At 46.6% G+C, this 17,895-nt stretch overlaps 1 protein-coding gene across 4 annotated transcripts in view; it reads right to left on the bottom strand.

Annotated features, from left to right (window-relative positions):
• LOC123756005 (rho GTPase-activating protein 45) overlaps window positions 1-17,895 on the bottom strand; it is a 975,988-nt gene that overhangs the window by 515,176 nt on the left and 442,917 nt on the right. For all 4 annotated transcript variants that reach the window (XR_011221956.1, XM_069300005.1, XM_069300006.1 and 1 more), the window contains exon 3: window positions 11,210-11,443. Coding sequence is in view for 3 of the 4 variants with exons in the window: in XM_069300005.1 (XP_069156106.1) it covers window positions 11,210-11,443 (234 nt within the window). In the remaining variant the exon portion in view is untranslated. The remainder of the gene's footprint in view (window positions 1-11,209; window positions 11,444-17,895) is intronic.

The raw sequence follows: 17,895 nt of genomic DNA on the forward strand, positions 1-17,895 counted from the left end.
ATCACTGAGAGTAGCCCCGCGCATCAATAACAAAGTAGCCCTGCGCATCAATCACACAGTAGTCCCGCGCATCAATCACACAGTAGCCCCGCGCATCAATCACAGGGAGTAGCCCCGCGCATCAATCACTGAGAGTAGTCCCGCGCATAAATCACACAGTAGCCCCGCGCATCAATCACTGAGAGTAGTCCCGCGCATCAATCACACAGTAGCCCCGCGCATCAATCACAGAGTAGCCCCGCGCATCAATCACACAGTAGCCCCGCGCATCAATCACAGAGAGTAGCCCCGCGCACCAATCACTGAGAGTAGTCTCGCGCATCAATCACAGAGTAGTCCCGCGCATCAATCACTGAGAGTAGTCCTGCGCATCAATCACAGAGTAGTCCCACGCATCAATCACAGAGTAGCCCCGCGCATCAATCACTGAGAGTAGTCCCGCGCATCAATCACTGAGAATAGTCCTGCGCATCAATCACAAAGTAGTCCTGCACATCAATCACAGAGTAGCCCTGCGCATCAATCACAGAGTTGTCCCGTGCATCAATCACAGAGTAGTCCCGTGCATCAATCACAGAGTAGTCCCGCGCATCAATCACAGAGTAGTCCCGTGCATCAATCACAGAGTAGTCCCGCGCATCAATCACAGAGTAGCCCCGCGCATCAATCACAGAGAGTAGCCCTGCGCATCAATCACTGAGAGTAGTCTCGCGCATCAATCACAGAGTAGTCCCACGCATCAATCACTGAGAGTAGTCCTGTGCATCAATCACAGAGTAGTCCCGCGCATCAATCACTGAGAGTAGTCCCGCGCATCAATCACAGAGTAGCCCCGTGCATCAATCACTGAGAGCAGTCCCGCGCATCAATCACTGAGAGTAGTCCTGCGCATCAATCACAAAGTAGTCCTGCGCATCAATCACAGAGTACCCCTGCACATCAATCACAGAGTAGTCCCGTGCATCAATCACAGAGTAGTCCCGCGCATCAATCACAGAGTAGTCCCGCGCATCAATCACAGAGTAGTCCCTGCATCAATCACAGAGTAGTCCCGCGCATCAATCACACAGTAGCCCTGCGCATCAATCACTGAGAGTAGTCCCACGCATCAATCACAGAGTAGTCCCGTGCATCAGAGTAGTCCCGCGCATCAATCACAGAGTAGTCCCGCGCATCAATCACAGAGTAGTCCCGTGCATCAATCACAGAGTAGTTCCGCACATCAATCACAGAGTAGTCCCGCGCATCAATCACTGAAAGTAGCCCCGCGCATCAATCACTGAGAGTAGTCCCACGCATCAATCACAGAGTAGTCCCACGCATCAATCACAGAGTAGTCCCGCGCATCAATCACAGAGTAGTCCCGCGCATCAATCACTGAAAGTAGCCCCGCGCATCAATCACAAAGTAGCCCCGCGCACCAATCACTGAAAGTAGCCCCGCGCATCAATCACAGAGTAGTCCCACGCATCAATCACAGAGTAGTCCCGCGCATCAATCACAGAGTAGTCCCGCGCATCAATCACTGAAAGTAGCCCCGCGCATCAATCACTGAGAGTAGTCCCACGCATCAATCACAGAGTAGTCCTGCGCATCAATCACAGAGTTGTCCCGCGCATCAATCACAGAGTAGTCCCGCGCATCAATCACTGAAAGTAGCCCCGCGCATCAATCACAGAGTAGCCCCGCGCATCAATCACTGAAAGTAGCCCCGCGCATCAATCACTGAAAGTAGCCCCGCGCATCAATCACAGAGTAGTCCCACGCATCAATCACAGAGTAGTCCCGCGCATCAATCACAGAGTAGTCCCGCGCATCAATCACAGAGTAGCCCCGCGCATCAATCACTGAAAGTAGCTCCGCACATCAATCACTGAGAGTAGTCCCGCGCATCAATCACAGAGTAGCCCCGCGCATCAATCACTGAAAGTAGCCCCGCGCATCAATCACTGAAAGTAGCCCCGCGCATCAATCACAGAGTAGTCCCACGCATCAATCACAGAGTAGTCCCGCGCATCAATCACAGAGTAGTCCCGCGCATCAATCACAGAGTAGCCCCGCGCATCAATCACTGAAAGTAGCTCCGCGCATCAATCACTGAGAGTAGTCCCGCGCATCAATCACAGAGTAGTCCCACGCATCAATCCCAGAGTAGCTCCGCGCATCAATCACTGAGAGTAGTCCCGCGCATCAATCACAGAGTAGTCCCGCGCATCAATCACGGAGTAGCCCCGCGCATCAATCACTGAAAGTAGCCCTGCGCATCAAGCACTGAGAGCAGTCCCGTGCATCAATCACTGAGAGTAGCCCCGCGCATCAATCACTGAAAGTAGCCCCGCGCATCAATCACTGAGAGTAGTTCCGCGCATCAATCACTGAGAGTAGCATAGAGATAGCATTATAAACGAGGCATGACAAGGCCGATATCAAAGTTTGTAAAATATTGAACCAGATACAAAACTTAAAATTCCAATAATTTCTTCAAGACTTTTCATATTACACAAGGAAGAGGCTATCACAGTTCAGGTTCTTTTGTATTGCAGAACTGTCAATAGTTAGTATTTTTCCCCGGAGCAGCACTCCCATGCAAGAGTGTGCCTGTTGAGGTCGCTGGAGAGCCATCGTCACTCAACTTTAAAAACACAACTGGAAAAACTGATCAAGATATATAGTAGAGAACACCTGACACACCGTGAACTCGATTCCGGTCTTCAAGGTCACTTCAAGACCAGATATTACTGGGCGTCAGATGCTGACCTTTGGCGTCTCCGGGAGGAGACACAACATGGCCTCAGATTGTCTCAATAATAATGATATTATGATATTGTCATCCACACTTCCGTGGGGGTAAACATTTCGTTTCCCTTGGTTCTGGGAGGCTCGAGACGCAGACTCCAAGCGCGCGAGGCCTCTATCGACTGGGCGATTGAGTAGTCTTAATGAGTTAGTTAGTTTAGTTCATTTATTATGCACCCTATACCCATCTTGTGGGCGGTAGTAGAAAGGGTTACAGAGGCACATAATGGGCTCAGGGACTGAACCCCACAATTCATTTAGCTAAGCAAGTTACAATCTTGATGAGCTAGTTACAAAATTCAATATAAGTCGTCACATCAACAATGGGTTCGAGATCGACCTCAAGTACATGTTCTAAATTAAGCAACTGACATATGTGGAGAGCTAGTGTCACAATTGATATGTTTGTCCTGCACACCGCCCCCCATCCAGTGGGCAGCGGTGGATAGGTTACAATCACTCAGTTACTACCTACAGTTAGCAAACTGGGGATATTTGGCTAAAATTTCTGGTAGCAGATCATTTTGAATAAAATATTTACACATCGCTGGAACATTGGTTATAGAATTGTCTCTAAATTCACGTATCTTTTCGCACTCCATCACATAGTGACGGAGGGTGTGCGAATAATTTTGTTGACACAGTTTACATTTGGTCAGGTCTACATCAGCAGATAATGAGAATTCCCAGAGATACTTGTAACCAAGTCTAAGCCGAGCAGTAGTAACATCTAGAAGTCTGCTGATTTTATTGCATGATCCATAGATGTATGGCTCCTCTTGCATGATAGTATGATAATAGATGGAATTACTGGTGTCAATTTCACTTTGTCTCAGATCTACAAGATCTTGTTGAAGTTCTCGGTGTACTGCTGCTCTCAGATTGCTCATTGACAATCCAAGGTTACACTCAACGGATCCTTTAAAGGCAGATTCTTCGGCTAACTTATCAGCTCTATCATGCATTCGGAGGCCAACATGAGATGGAGACCACATGAAATGGACTCTGTTACCATTCTTAATAATTTTGTTGTATTTGTGTCTAGCTTCGGACACGAGCATGTTACAGTTATGTCTTAAAGAGTTGAGAGCATTTAAGGATGATAAGGAGTCACTTACAATTAATGTATCAAGTTTGGAGACTTGTACACATTTCAGTGCAAGGATCAAGGCAAATAGTTCGGTCTGAAGAGTAGAGGCCCAATTGTTTATACGGACTCCCCACTCAAAGTACAAGCCATCGCCCATTGTCAGAACAACTGCACTTCCAGCTGCACCCGTGGTGCGGTGTAGGGAACCATCAGTGTATATGATTTGAGAGAATACTCTGTGGACAGAGCATCAATATGGCTTAAGGCGTTGAGCTTTGCCTCAAGACGAAGCTTGGGCTGATCTCTAATTTGCTTCTTGGGTGGAAGATAGGGATTAAAACTGGAAAGGGTGTAACCTCCCACGGTACAGGAAAGTGCCGTTGTTGTTTCTCTTGGTACAAATCATGAACCTGATACATTCTGAGTTGAGTTCCAGTTTTTGTTATCCATTTGGAACAATGCTGATCTTCAATAAAGAAATTCTGGAGGGCTTCTGTGCAAGGATTAGGATGAGTTAGCCTAAGCATTTTTATACCAATTTGACAGTTAATTTCAGTAACACGATCAACAACGCTCAGAATATTAAGTTCCTTTCCCATATTAAGTATCTTTGTGGTACGAGGGCACCCATGGATTATCCTCAAGGCTTCGTTCTGCAATTTTTCAAGCCCTCCAAGCTTTCTTTCAGGCATCAAAACAAGCAGAGGTGCAGCATAATCCACTAAAGATCTGATGTATGCAAAGTACATCATTTTGACAATTCTGACATTGGCACCATAGCCTGAGTGATAACCTGCAACAGCCTTGAGAGCTCGGAGCCTCTCTTTAAACTGACGACAGAGTCTGAATACAACAGGACCGTACGGTGGCACCTCAAGGCCAAGGTATTTGAATCTGTTTACATAGTCAAGCTGGGAGCCATCAGACAGTTGCATCTTGCGAACAGCTCCTCCCTGCCTGGGTGGGCGCCGATTTAGTATCTTTGTTTTCTCTGCTGAGATAATTAAACCTAGGTCCTGACATGAGTCTAATACAGAGTTAAGAGTGTTCTGCATGTTAGCATACCCAGTGGTGTGTATCATTATATCATCAGCATAGCTAATGATGTGGACGTTGGGTTTGCTCGGTATAGAGTTTAACAGCGTGTTTATTAAGATATTAAATAAGGTAGGACTGAGAACACCACCCTGCGGGGTACCTAGTTCAAAGTCTCTTGTTACACTCCTATGCCCCTGGAAAAATACAGATGACTTCCTGTTGGATAAGTAACCCCTGATCCAACAAAGAAGCCGACCACCAATATTCATTCTTGCAAGCTCACTCAAGATAACATGTCTATTTGCAATATCAAAGGCAGACTTGAGATCTAGGAAGGTGGTATATGACTTTTCAGTGTGCAGGGTAAGAAAGGTGATGATGCAATGATGCACACTCCTTCCATGCATGAAGCCATATATCTGGGGGGATACCATGGTTCTTATTGTATGGAGGAGTATTTATTTTTTTAATTAAAATATATAATAATTTTACTTATTAAATAAGGATGATTCTTATTAAGACTACTCAATAGCCCAGTCAATAGATCTTCCGCCTCACACTCGTGGGTCGAGTCTCCTAGAGCCCAGGTGAATGAACTGATAATAATAATAATAATAATAATATTAATACTATTAATAATAATAATAATAATAAATAATAATAATAATAAATAATAATAATAATATTAATACTATTAATAATAATAATAATAATAATAATAAATAATAATAATAATAATATTATTATTATTATTAACACTAATTTAAACTGGTAACATTGTAAGTATACTTAGTATAGCATTGCTAGTTTTTGTAAATAAGAATGATAATGAAGCAAAGCATTTCTGGTAAATCATAGACGATTTATTCAGAGTAAACTTATACTTCATTTTAGTCATCAAATCCTTTGTGACAAATGTCCTCTTGCTATTGTGGCAGAAATTTATCACACCAGCTGTTCCTCAGTTAAAACCTTTAAAATATTAACAATAATTTCCAACCTAAATAGATTGTTGTAATTCTATACACCTTCACCTTGCTCAGTTTTCATCGGATTATTAAATAATCTTTAGAGAGATAAGAGGAAGCTATTGGGAAGGTGTCGGGTTCAAGGTCCAGCAGCCAATAGGATCTTAATAAACTTCACCCTTCTGCACCCTCGCCGGTTCTGATTATTGATACTGGGGGAAGTGTTCTTGCCAGCTACGCCCTGACGCTCCGCCTCTCCTCCCACACTCAGTATGGCCATCACATCTTGCAACAATAATGCAGATTTTCATCTATATGCTTTATAACACGATTATAAAGCTATATTTATAGTGTATGTGTTAATGTATGTATATATATATATATATATATATTTAGGGGTACCACCACTGGTTTAATTAAAGGGACCCACATCCTCGAAGAAGAAAATAAATAGTGTTCAGAGAAGACCTTATGGATTCTCACTGAATACTTTAATCTTTTCCTCTCCTACCACCCCTATTATTTTTTTTATTTGATTTTATTGCAATGCTACAGTTTACAGAAAACACACACTTATATAACAATATACCAATCAGTGTTCGAAGACCTCGTCCAGCTCCTCGGGGGTCGGGTGCGTACCCAAGATACAGCACGCATTTCCCCTCTGAACAGCGACACTGAGGCGCTGAAACATAAAACTGGCCGCTCTTGGGTCTCTAGTCTTCCCAATGAGTTCCTCGCCCAGCTCCTTCAGGAACTTCAGTGCACATTTACCCTAGGCGCCCAGAGTCTCAGTGCCTATTGGCACGAACCTGTATCAACGTTCTAGGTCCCTGTACTTGTTAGTTTTCTGGGTCTCCCTGAAGGTGGCCGCCCCGCCTCCCTCAGCTGCGCTGTAAGGTAGATAGGTATCAGCCAATGTGGATGCACACGTGTAGTCCCACACGACCTGTTTACCTTCCCTCCACGGCTGTAGGGTGACTCCATCTGGGCGTTTTTGGCTGTTGTCAGGTCTGCCCAACTGAGGTTCCCTTTGTGCAGGACACCCAGCTGAAGCCAAACTTATCTTGATGATGTCATTGACTGCTTCATGTCTGGCAATCTTTCCCTGTGTCTTACGACAGATGAGACCATGGCTGCCGTATTGGTCTGCCCGTGCATGGCCTCAAATACACCGGTGCTCGGTGGAGATAGGGGCGGCAAGGCGCAGAGCAACACCAATACTTAGGGTCCGATGGTCCAGGCGGGTGCCCAAGGTGGAATTAGGGACTGCCACCAGGAAGTCCCCGGCATGGGGCGCTTGCACAGCTAGAAGACGAACTTTGTCCTTCCTAGAAGCTGCCTCCAGCAATGATGTGGCGATGTTCTCCACTATGGGGCTATCCCATTTGAACTGTTTGCAGTCATTTGGAAAAGTCGGTCGAGGATGAGAGTTGACGAGAGTGTCCCACTGACCGGCTCCTTCGGCGAATTTGGGATCATGAATCCGAATGGAGTCTCTTAGGTGTTCCGGTAGTATTTCCTTAACTAATTCACCTGTTGCACTGGTCGAGGATAAGAATGCTGGCAATGCTAACTGTGTCGCCTTGCGAATACCTATTCCCCCGAGTCTAACTGGGAGCGTTGCTTGGTCCCATTGGTCATCTTGCAGGGAGAGGTTTAACACTTTCACGGTTATTGACCTTAGGAGTGTGTCATATTCTGTTAATTTTGGGCTGTCGAAGGAGGGAGCACACCTTAGGAAATAGGTCAGTCTGGGCAAAGCCAGGCACCTTGTGAGAAGGTACAAAGCATCGTGGGCGTCCAAAGCCCCTATTCTTCCCTACAACCTCCTCAGGTCGTTCAGCTTTTCTTCGAGGACTACCTCAATGGCGCTCGAGCCCAGAGGTGCCCCTAGCAGCACACTGTCGGTGGGAGCGATCACTTGGGCTCCTGGCAATATGGTTCGCACTGCATCTATGGTTGGTTGGCTAGATGAGATGATTTCACACTTTAATGGGTTTAGGGTGAGTCCTAACTCCTCTCCCTTAGATTTCACCAGCTGTAGATCTTCTAGCAGGGACTCCTGTGTCCCTGCCAGGGTGCCATCGTCCAGGAACCAGATGTTGAGTTCGCTGGTCAACCTGCTTGTGACCTCTTTAACAGCCATGCAAAAAAAGAAAAGGGGCAAGTGGGTCTCCCTGCTGGACACCTTCTGCAGAAACAACTTCATGTTCCCCAAACAGCAGCGTCGATTCCCTACTGTACCCTGCTGAGACGAAGGGGAGTAGAGAAGGAAAGCTTGTTCGAACTGCTTCCAGTACCACATCCCTTTTTACCTGGTTGAAGGCATTTTTAAAGTCTAATTTAATTAATGCCTTATTTTCTGGGAGGTGCTTGATATAGGCTCGTGCTGCATGAGCTGCTGCTTCACAGCCATGGGGGACACCAAAACCTAGTTGATATATATATATATATATATATATATATATATATATATGTGTGTGTGTGTGTGTGTGTGTGTGTATCACGAAAATAAACAAGTGATTAAAAATGTGACAATGTCAGACCACGGAGGAAAAATGAAACAGGAATTTCCTTAAGTACTTTCGTATATTAATACATCTTCAGAAGGAGTGATTTTACAGATCGCGTACTGGACATAAATAGGCAGGAGAGAATGGTGGAGTGAGGTGAGGTACAATACGTGGACACTGCAGACGGCCTATTGGCCCATCTGATGAAGCCCATTGGCCCATCTGATGCAGCAACCGTACACAGGCCAACACATGGATAATTATTGCATAAAATAGTAAATATATACAATGAATTAGTGAAACAAATGTGTTCCAATGATCCTACTTAAATCGCCCTTTAATTGATCTATTACAAATGGGTCCAAGTTATATAGACCACTGCTAATGTTCATATTACTTTCTTTTGTGATCTGTATCAAAGCAGATTCAATTATGTTTCTGTTATAGGTGCTTTTACAATTTGTTATTGAAGAAGCCATCTCCCAATCAATTTGGTGAGAATCTTCTGACAGATGAACAAACAAAGCATTAGACAATTGGCCATGTCATACAGAGTATTTGTGCTTTTCACGAATTTTTTCACGAATGCTCTAACACGAATTTTCTGAATATTTCTTATGTTTCTTTTTACTGTCGATGGTAACTGAAAAATCAATTCTCCAAAATTCATTTTTATTTCTAGTTTGACGCGACGCTTGAATGCGTTTCGTAATAACTTATTACATTTTCAAAGACATTAGTTTACACACACACAACTGTAACCTGAAAACACTAAACAGAGTTTTACACAATGTTAACATTGAACAGCTTGTCTTATATACTCGCATTTGGGTGAGGTGATATGTTGCAACAGTTTTGGATGAGGTGAACAAACTTTTGACCAACACAAGACAGAACACAGTGCAATGGGTATAAATTGGATAAATGAGAGGGAAGAAGGGAAGTAACTGCAAAGAGCCTATTGGCCTATACTTCCTCTTGATGCTTCTATATTGGTACGGAGTCTTGAAGTGGGTAGAATATAGTTGTGCATTAATTGGCTGTTGATTGCTGGTGTTGACTTTTTGATGTGTAGTGCCTCGCTGATGTCAAGCCGCCTGCTATCTCTGTATCTATCGATGATTTCTGTGTTGTGTGTTAAGAGTTCTCTGGTGATGGTCTGGTTGTGGGAAGAGATTATATGTTCCCTAATGGAGTCCTGTTGCTTAATCATTGTTAATCGCCTGGAAAGAGATGTTGTTGTCTTGCCTATATACTGAGTTCTTTGAGGCTTACAGTCCCCAAGTGGGCATTTGAAGGCATAGACGACGTTAGTCTCCTTTAAAACGTTCTGCTTTGTGTCTGGAGAGTTTTTCTTGAGTAGGCTGGCCGTTTTTTTGGTTTTATAGTAAATCGTCAATTTTATCTTCTGATTTTTGTCTGTAGGGATAACGTTCCTATCAACAATATCTTTCAGGACACTTTCCTCCGTTTTATGAGCTGTAGAAAAGAAGTTCCTGTAAAATAGTCTAATAGAGGGTACAGGTGTTATGTTAGTTGACTCTTCAGAGGTTGCATGGCGTTTCACTTTTCTTTTTATGATGTCTTCAACGAAACCATTGGAGAAGCCGTTGTTGACTAGGACCTGCCTTACCCTACAGAGTTCTTCATCGACTTCCTTCCATCCTGAGCTGACGGTGACGGTGAGCTCACCATCCTGAAGACGGTGAGGAATGGACGGTGTTCAGTCTATTGGCTGATAGACAGAACAAGACACGTCCTCTAGCTACGAACTTCCTTACGTGAATGCTCTTGCCTGGGGCTCAGGGCTCCTCATGGGATACAACACAAGGGGTTACAATTTGACCAATGGCATTTTAGCAAAAGAGCGAGAACCAATCATATTGATCGTTCCATGATCAGTAGCAGAGGTGACATCATGAACACGTCACAACCACGTCCTAGTTGTTATTCTCCATTGCTCCAGTTGAGGCTGACCCCAGAGGTCAGTCTGTCGCCTCGCTGGCGTCCATTCTCCCTCTCTCACGCCAGGCACCTCCTCTGTACTCACTGACCCTTGTGGCAAGTATGCTTAACTTTCCTGTATCTACTTCCTGCCTGGACATACGGCGGCCTCAGTATTATAAACGTATTCCTGGTTAAGTGGGCATCCTGGAGATACCCAACATGACAGTTTACTATCCAGGGTTAACAGAGATAGGGCATGTGCACGAAATCGGTGCACTGTGCACTGCAATGAGCCATTCAAGTCAACTGTGGAATAATCGTGAGAGACCTACTCTCACTACCAGCCTACACTTATCCATGACTGTTTTAACACACATACACACGCTTAGTACAAATCTATTTAGTTTTATGATAGAGCCACAAAGAAGAGCCGCGTCCATCACTCAGCAGGACGACGCCCGCGCCCATCCCTCAGCGGGACAACGCCCGCGCCCATCCCTCAGCGGGACAACGACCGCGCCCATCCCTCAGCGGGACAACGCCCGCGCCCATCCCTCAGCGGGACAACGCCCGCGCCCATCCCTCAGCGGGACAACGCCCGCGCCCATCACTCAGCGGGACAACGCCCGCGCCCATCCCTCAGCGGGACAACGCCCGCGCCCATCCCTCAGCGGGACAACGCCCGCGCCCATCCCTCAGCAGGACAACGCCTGCGCCCATCCCTCAGCAGGACGACGCCCCCGCCCATCCCTCAGCGGGACGACGCCCGCGCCCATCCCTGTCCCGGAGGGATATGACTGGGGATAGGGGCGACCTTGGACCAGAACGACAAGGAAGAGCTACTGGATACTGACCTCTCTCCGGGTGGAAGATCCTCTTGAGTTTGCCAAGAGCCTCCTTGAAGGCTCTGACTGCGGTGGTGAGGGCCACAATGTCTTCTCTCTCCACCAGGTGGCTGTCGGTGCTCCCATCGGAGGAAATGGAGGCTAGGGAGGGCGACCGAGGGGTCGACGTCACCGCCAGCGTCTGCGTCGACAATGTCAGACCCGCCGACGTCATCGCCGCCCCAGGACCACCGCCGCCCACTCCTGCAGAAGGAAGATTGTAAAACATTATTATTTGGAAAGGTTTAGTGCCTCACCTGGGGTATTGAATGAGTGTCTAGCGGCATACAGGTCAGGGCTCAATCCCCGACCGTCCAAGTGGTTGGGCACCATTCCTTCCCCCCGTCACACCCAAATCCTTATCCTGACCCTTCGCAGTGCTATATAGTCGTAATATCTTTGGGTTTTCTCCTGATATTTCCCTACCTGGGTGTAGAGTACCACCCGGGTAGCTGGACCATATTATGCTGGTGTTATGGTCACAATGTGGCAAGGGTCCTTGTACTGGTGTTAGGCTTCATTATATCGGTGTCCTCGTTACTGGTGGCTGGAGTTATGACCCCAACCACCACCATCATTATAGTTGTCTCTATTCATTATGATCATGTTAAGATCATTGTACAGATACCATTGATCATTACTCTAGGATCACAGTACAGATAACATTGATCATTCTCAAGGATCACTGTACAGATAACATTGATCATTACTCTAGGATCCTGCCCTGGTCTTATAGAGCTTTAACTTTCAAGACAGACTTCCCTAATTTTGTTAAGAATGATCTTTTTAGCTCTGAGCTGCAGATATGATTAAGTAAGTAATTATCAAAAAAGGTACCAAGCCAGGAAGGTTATGTAGTACCATCAAATGTGCGGAATAATCAAAGGCCGCTAAATATCACTAAGGATGCCAATATAAGAACAGAAATGCATGAGACGAATGAGAGGGACAAGTGACCTCGAGGGGCGGTCGGGAAGCAAGACACGCTCGTCCTGGAAGTGAGGACATTCAACAAGGATATGCACGACTGTAGGAGGGATAATACAGTTTGGACAATAAGGAGCAGAGCAGCACTTCATAAAGTATCTGTGTATGGCCAATATGCAACCTTGCCAGAGCCGCTTCCCACCGCCGGTTACGGTGGTAGGAGGAAGGCCATGATGATACTAATCTTTAAGAGCACAAAGTTTGTTACCAGGAACAAAAGACAAAGGGAAGTGCAGATAGCTTCCTTAGTGGCAGCATCTGCACACTCATTTAAGGACACACCAATATGGCTGGGAACCCAGCAAAACTCCACTGTCTTAAATCTACTGGAAATAAGAAACAGCCAATGTTGAGTTTCGACTACTATCGGATGGACTGGATTAAAGGACTCCAGAGCCATGAGGGCACTACGAGAGTCAACTACAACAACAAAGGAAGATTGACAGCGAGAAAGCAGTTGACATAGAGCATTCAGAATAGCATAAAGTTCTGACATGAAGACGCTAGTCTTTGGAGGCAGGCGACAACACCATTTGCAGACTTAAACCCATCAGTGAAGACAGAAATGGGGTGGGAGTGTGAAGAAAAGTGTTCGAGGAAAAGACGTTTCAGAACTGTAGGAGGGGTAAACCTTTTAGTCACGTGGGTCAAGGTTTTACAAAATTTAAGAAGGGGGGACCTTCCACAGGGGCAAAGATGGAACAACACGAGTAGAAATATTGGAAGCACTAACCGAAAGAGAATCTTGTAAGCGAGACAACCGTGCAGAAAGAATGAGGTTGAGAAGGGGAACAGGGACCACAGGAGGGGAAAAAGTCAAAGCACAACATAGGCAAGAGTGAGGGTGTTATAAAGACCATGCAAGACTTAGACATGCTTAGACAGTAGCGATCCTGCAGAGACAGGATGTCAGTTTCAACATGAAGGCTTAGGGGTAGGAGTCGAACAAAAGGCACCAGAGCTGAGGCATAACACAGTATGGTGCAGAGCATCAAGACGGCGAAGAGTAGAAGGAGAAGCAGACGAGTAAGCAGGGCAACCATAATCGAGTTTAGGCAGAACAAGAGAGGAGCATACGCCTATCGCACCTCAAGAAGTATGGAATAAGACCTTAAGTGTGTTAAGGGCCTTAGGGCATTCAACTCGGAGGTAAGAGATATGGGCTGACCAAGACAAAGGAGTGTCAAAGATAAACCCTAAAAGCTTAGAGGAATCTTTGTACACAAGGCGATGACCATAAAGCAACAAAGAGGGACGAAGAACGACCGGCTTCCAAGTAAAAGTCATAGCACAAGTTTTATTTGTAGAGAACTTGAACTTGATTGGTGGCCCAGGACGACACAGCATCAATCGCAGGTTGAAGCCGCCGTTGAAGAAAAATAGTAGTCGAGGAAAGTTCATCACCTCAACAGCAGAAGGTTGCTGTCGAGGTGACGAAAGAATCATCACCTCAACAGCAGAGGGTAAGATCGTCGACATAGAGCACTGAGAAGGTGCCAGAGGGAAGGGAGAAAAGAAGACCATTGAGGGCAACAAGGAAAAGAGTAGTGCTCAGAACACTACCTTGGGGTACACCTTCGTATTGCTGAAAAGAGGCAGAGAGAGCAGTACCAAGCCACACTCTCAAGGAACGAACAGAGAGGAAGCTCTGGAGGAAGAGAGGGAGATTACTACGAAGGCCAAAAGAATGGGGTTGGGACAGGATATGGTATCTAAAGGTGGTGACGTATGCCTTTTCCAGGTAAAAAAGGACAGCAGCAACAATGGAGGTCTTTGCAGGAAATCCAGTACGAATATAAACCTCCAAGACATCAGTCATGCTGCGGCACTTGTGAGAGCCAAATTGAAAAGGGGAGAAGTGGTGATAGTGTTCCAAGAACCATATCAGATGAACATTGACCATACATTCAAAGAGTTAGCAAACAACTTGTGAGGGCAATGGGGCAGAAGTCCTTAGGGGGATGTCCCTAGAGACCCTGGTTTTCGAATAGGAATAACCACCGCCTCGCCAGTCCTCAGGGACTGACGACGACGACTCCCAGATACGGTTATACCGATTTAGTAAATACCAAGATGCGCATGGAGGGAGATGGTTAAGCGTCTCATAATGAATGTCATCTGAGCCCGCTACTGTAGAATTGCAGAGGGCCAGGGTAGACGGAAGTTCGGAGAGAGAGAAACGATCGTTATAGGGAAGTTGAAGATGAGAGCAAAAATCTAGGGGAAAAGATTCAGGAATGGGATTACGATTAAGGAAAGACAGAGGAGGACGCGAACCAGAGCTAACAGTCGGAAAGTGGGAACCATTTCGGTCGCGACTGCCACCGAATCCGCCACAATAGTACCACTGAGGTGAAGGACTGGCAAGACATCTGGAACAAACTTATCCTCTATCTTGCGAATTTTCATCCAGATCTGGGGCAGAGGAGTATCGGACGTAATGGTGGAGACATAAGATTTCCAACTCTCATGTTTAGCTGTACGAATGGTCCTACGGGCCACCTCTTTCGCCTTCCAAAATAAAACAAAAGAATCGGCTGTCTGCCGGCGTCGGTGTTTCTTCCAGGCTGCTCGCTTACAACGGACAGCCCAAGCACAGTCTGTATTCCAGCAGGAAACGCACTTCTGTGTGCCCTGGGAGGCAAAGCGAGGAACGTGTAACATGGAGGATGAATAGATTCCAATCAGCTTTGGCAAACTGCCACCTAGGGAAGGAGCGGGGAGGGTGAAAAGAGAAAAAAGTGACAAGGGTGGGGAAATGGTCACTTATGGAGGTTATCAAGAACCCGCCACGTGAAATCTAAATAAAGAGAAGACGAGCAGAGAGAAAGATCAAGACAGGAGAGTGTGTGAGTGCGGGAGTCCACATGAGTGGGTTCACCAGAATTCAGAAGAGGCAGGGAAGAATAGAGGACAAATGGTTCGAGAAGGCAGCCCTGGATGTTTGTCAGAGCATCACCCCAGAAGGTATGTCGACAGTTGAAATCACCCAACAGGAGTACAGGCTCTGGGAAGGAGTCCAACAGGTGCCGAAGATCAGGAAGAGAAAACAGGTTATTTGGGAACGATAAATGGAACAGACTATACCATTTACTCACAAAGATAAGGGCCACAGAACATTGGATGGGCGACTGAAAAAGGGAAGGGAATATCAGTACGAATCAAGAGAGCAGTAGAGTTATCGGAGTTATAGGCCCCAGCCAAAGCTGGAGGGGGAAGAGAAAGAAATAACCATAAAAGTGACCAGGACGAGCACCAAGCATCAGCTCCTGGAGACGTCCGCAAAGCGGTGAAAACTGTGTTATCAGAAGTTGTATCACAAGTTGGAGTTCGTGAAAGTTGTCATAAAATCCACGAATATTCCACTGAAGAATATACATTGTCAAAAAGAGAACAGCAACAGAGAACAATGAAGAAACAAAGTCAAAGAAGAACACAGTATACTAAGTAAGATCAGGAACAGGATCAATTAAATAGGGGGCATGGATAAATTAAGCAAGGACGATGGAGTCATGGGAGCAGGAGGATGAACCAGTGGTGGACAGACAGGGTCTGGGAGCTGGAGGAGGCAATGGAGAAGGGCGATCAAGAGAATCAGGGAGAGGTGGGGGGGGCTTGTAACAGGGGAGCGCACCTCAGTAACACAGAGAATTGAGGGCTAAAGGAACCTCCATAGCTGGGACAGGGGGCTCAACAACCGAAATGAGAGGGGATGCAGTGATTGAGTCAAAGGGTGGGGAAGAAAGTGATACCTTCTTACCAGCCAGGGAAGGGAGGGAAGAAGGAGAGGAGCCATGCTTACGTTTCTGATTTAAGGAGACTGGTGTACTAGCAACAACATACTGGGCGACAGCCTCCATAGTTTCAACAGAAGGAGAATGGGAGCGCTCAACATGAAAATTGCTGGGAGGACGAGGGACAACAGCCTGGACAGACAGGCGACAAGGAGGGCCAAAAGACAGGGGGAAGGGCTGGAAAGAAGGATCGGGGGTATAAGGGAAGGAAGACGCAGGAGACATGGCAGACTGGGGAGTAAGGAGGGAAATACCAGATGGAGAGCCAGGAGAATGCCTTGGTTCAACACAATACATTGTGTAAACTGTTAAAACCAAGCAGTACAACACAGCCCTGACCCCCAGCAACAAGCACTACAACACAGCCCTGACCCCCAGCAACAAGCACTACAACACAGCCCTGACCCCCCAGCAACAAGCACTACAACACAGCCCTGACCCCCCAGCAACAAGCAGTACAACACAGACCTGACCCCCAGCAACAAGCACTACAACACAGCCCTGACCCCCAGCAACAAGTACTAGGATGTGACGAGGATTCGAACCTGCGTTAATCGACTGAGCTACGACAGGGTTAAAAGGGTTGAAACCGAAGTTCTACTAAACTAACTGGATCCCCTAGCCTCTCCGAGGCACAAACCAGGATTTTACACAACCCCGCCCCGTGCACCCGAGCTATGCCAATAGGCCGTTCTCCCTCTTCGCCCTTTCATCATTACACACAGAGATCACACTAACGTGATGCATCAAATGAACAAATGCACAAGGGCCGTGACGAGGATTCGAACCTGCGTCTGGGAGCATCCCAAACACTGCCTTAATTGACCGAGCTATTGACATAGCACGGGTGCAGGGGGAGGCGGTTGTGTAAAATCCTGGTTTGTGCCTCGGAGAGGCTACGGGATCCAGTAAGTTCACTAGAACTTCGGTTTCAACCCTTTTAACCCTGTCGTAGCTCAGTCGATTAAGGCAGTGTCTGGGATGCTCCCGGACGCAGGTTCGAATCCTCGTCACGGCCCTTGTGGATTTGTTCACACACACACAGGTCAAGCGGGATGGTAAGACAACAGAACAAAGCTGGAGGAGAGGGACTGGACGAGTCAGATATAGAGATGATTGCTAAGGTATGGAAGGAAATCAGTGGGGAACTGAAGGACCTAAGGGAAACTATATGTAAGCTGCAGCACAAGAGGAGATAAAAAGCCTAAAATCAGGCCCTCCTCAGACTCTGGCCAAGGCAACCAGCCCCCAGGTACCAGATGTAGCAATGGAAGGGACCCCTGCGATTAGTCCAACATTTGCTGAAATGCCGAAGAGCCCAGATGCTATGTGCACAGTCAAGGAAGTTGTATTGAAAGCAGTAACCTCACAGGAGGCAACTAGATGCACAAGCCAGCTAATGGAATGGAAAAGAGCTGTAGTAGTGGTAGGTGTGAAGGAACAAGTGGGTTCCACAAGGGAGGAATGGAGGACTAAAGACAAAGCTGCAGTGGCAGGGATATTAAAGGAGATAGGAATGGAAGGGGCTGAACGAGACATAGAACAGTTTTTCTAGATTGGCCAGTACAACAGAGACAAAAAGAGATTGATCAAGGTAGTATTCAAGAGCAAGGTCATCAAAGAGGACACCCTAGTAAAGAAGAGCAAACTGAGGCATGCAAGGAATTACAAAGAGGTATATGTTCAGAAGGACATGACCAGAGACGAGATAGTAAGGGCAGCAGATGCTAGGAAAAGGCGCAGGGAGAGGGAAGGGAGCCAGGGAACCTCAGCCTCCAACCCAGCAATCCCAGAGGGGAGTGGGGAACCCCAATCCAGCAACCCAGGAACCCCAGGGGTGAATGCAACACCCCAGCCCACCACCCAATAGGGCCC

The sequence above is a fragment of the Procambarus clarkii genome, chromosome 43, assembly GCF_040958095.1.
Source record: "Procambarus clarkii isolate CNS0578487 chromosome 43, FALCON_Pclarkii_2.0, whole genome shotgun sequence".
NCBI lineage: Eukaryota > Metazoa > Arthropoda > Malacostraca > Decapoda > Cambaridae > Procambarus > Procambarus clarkii.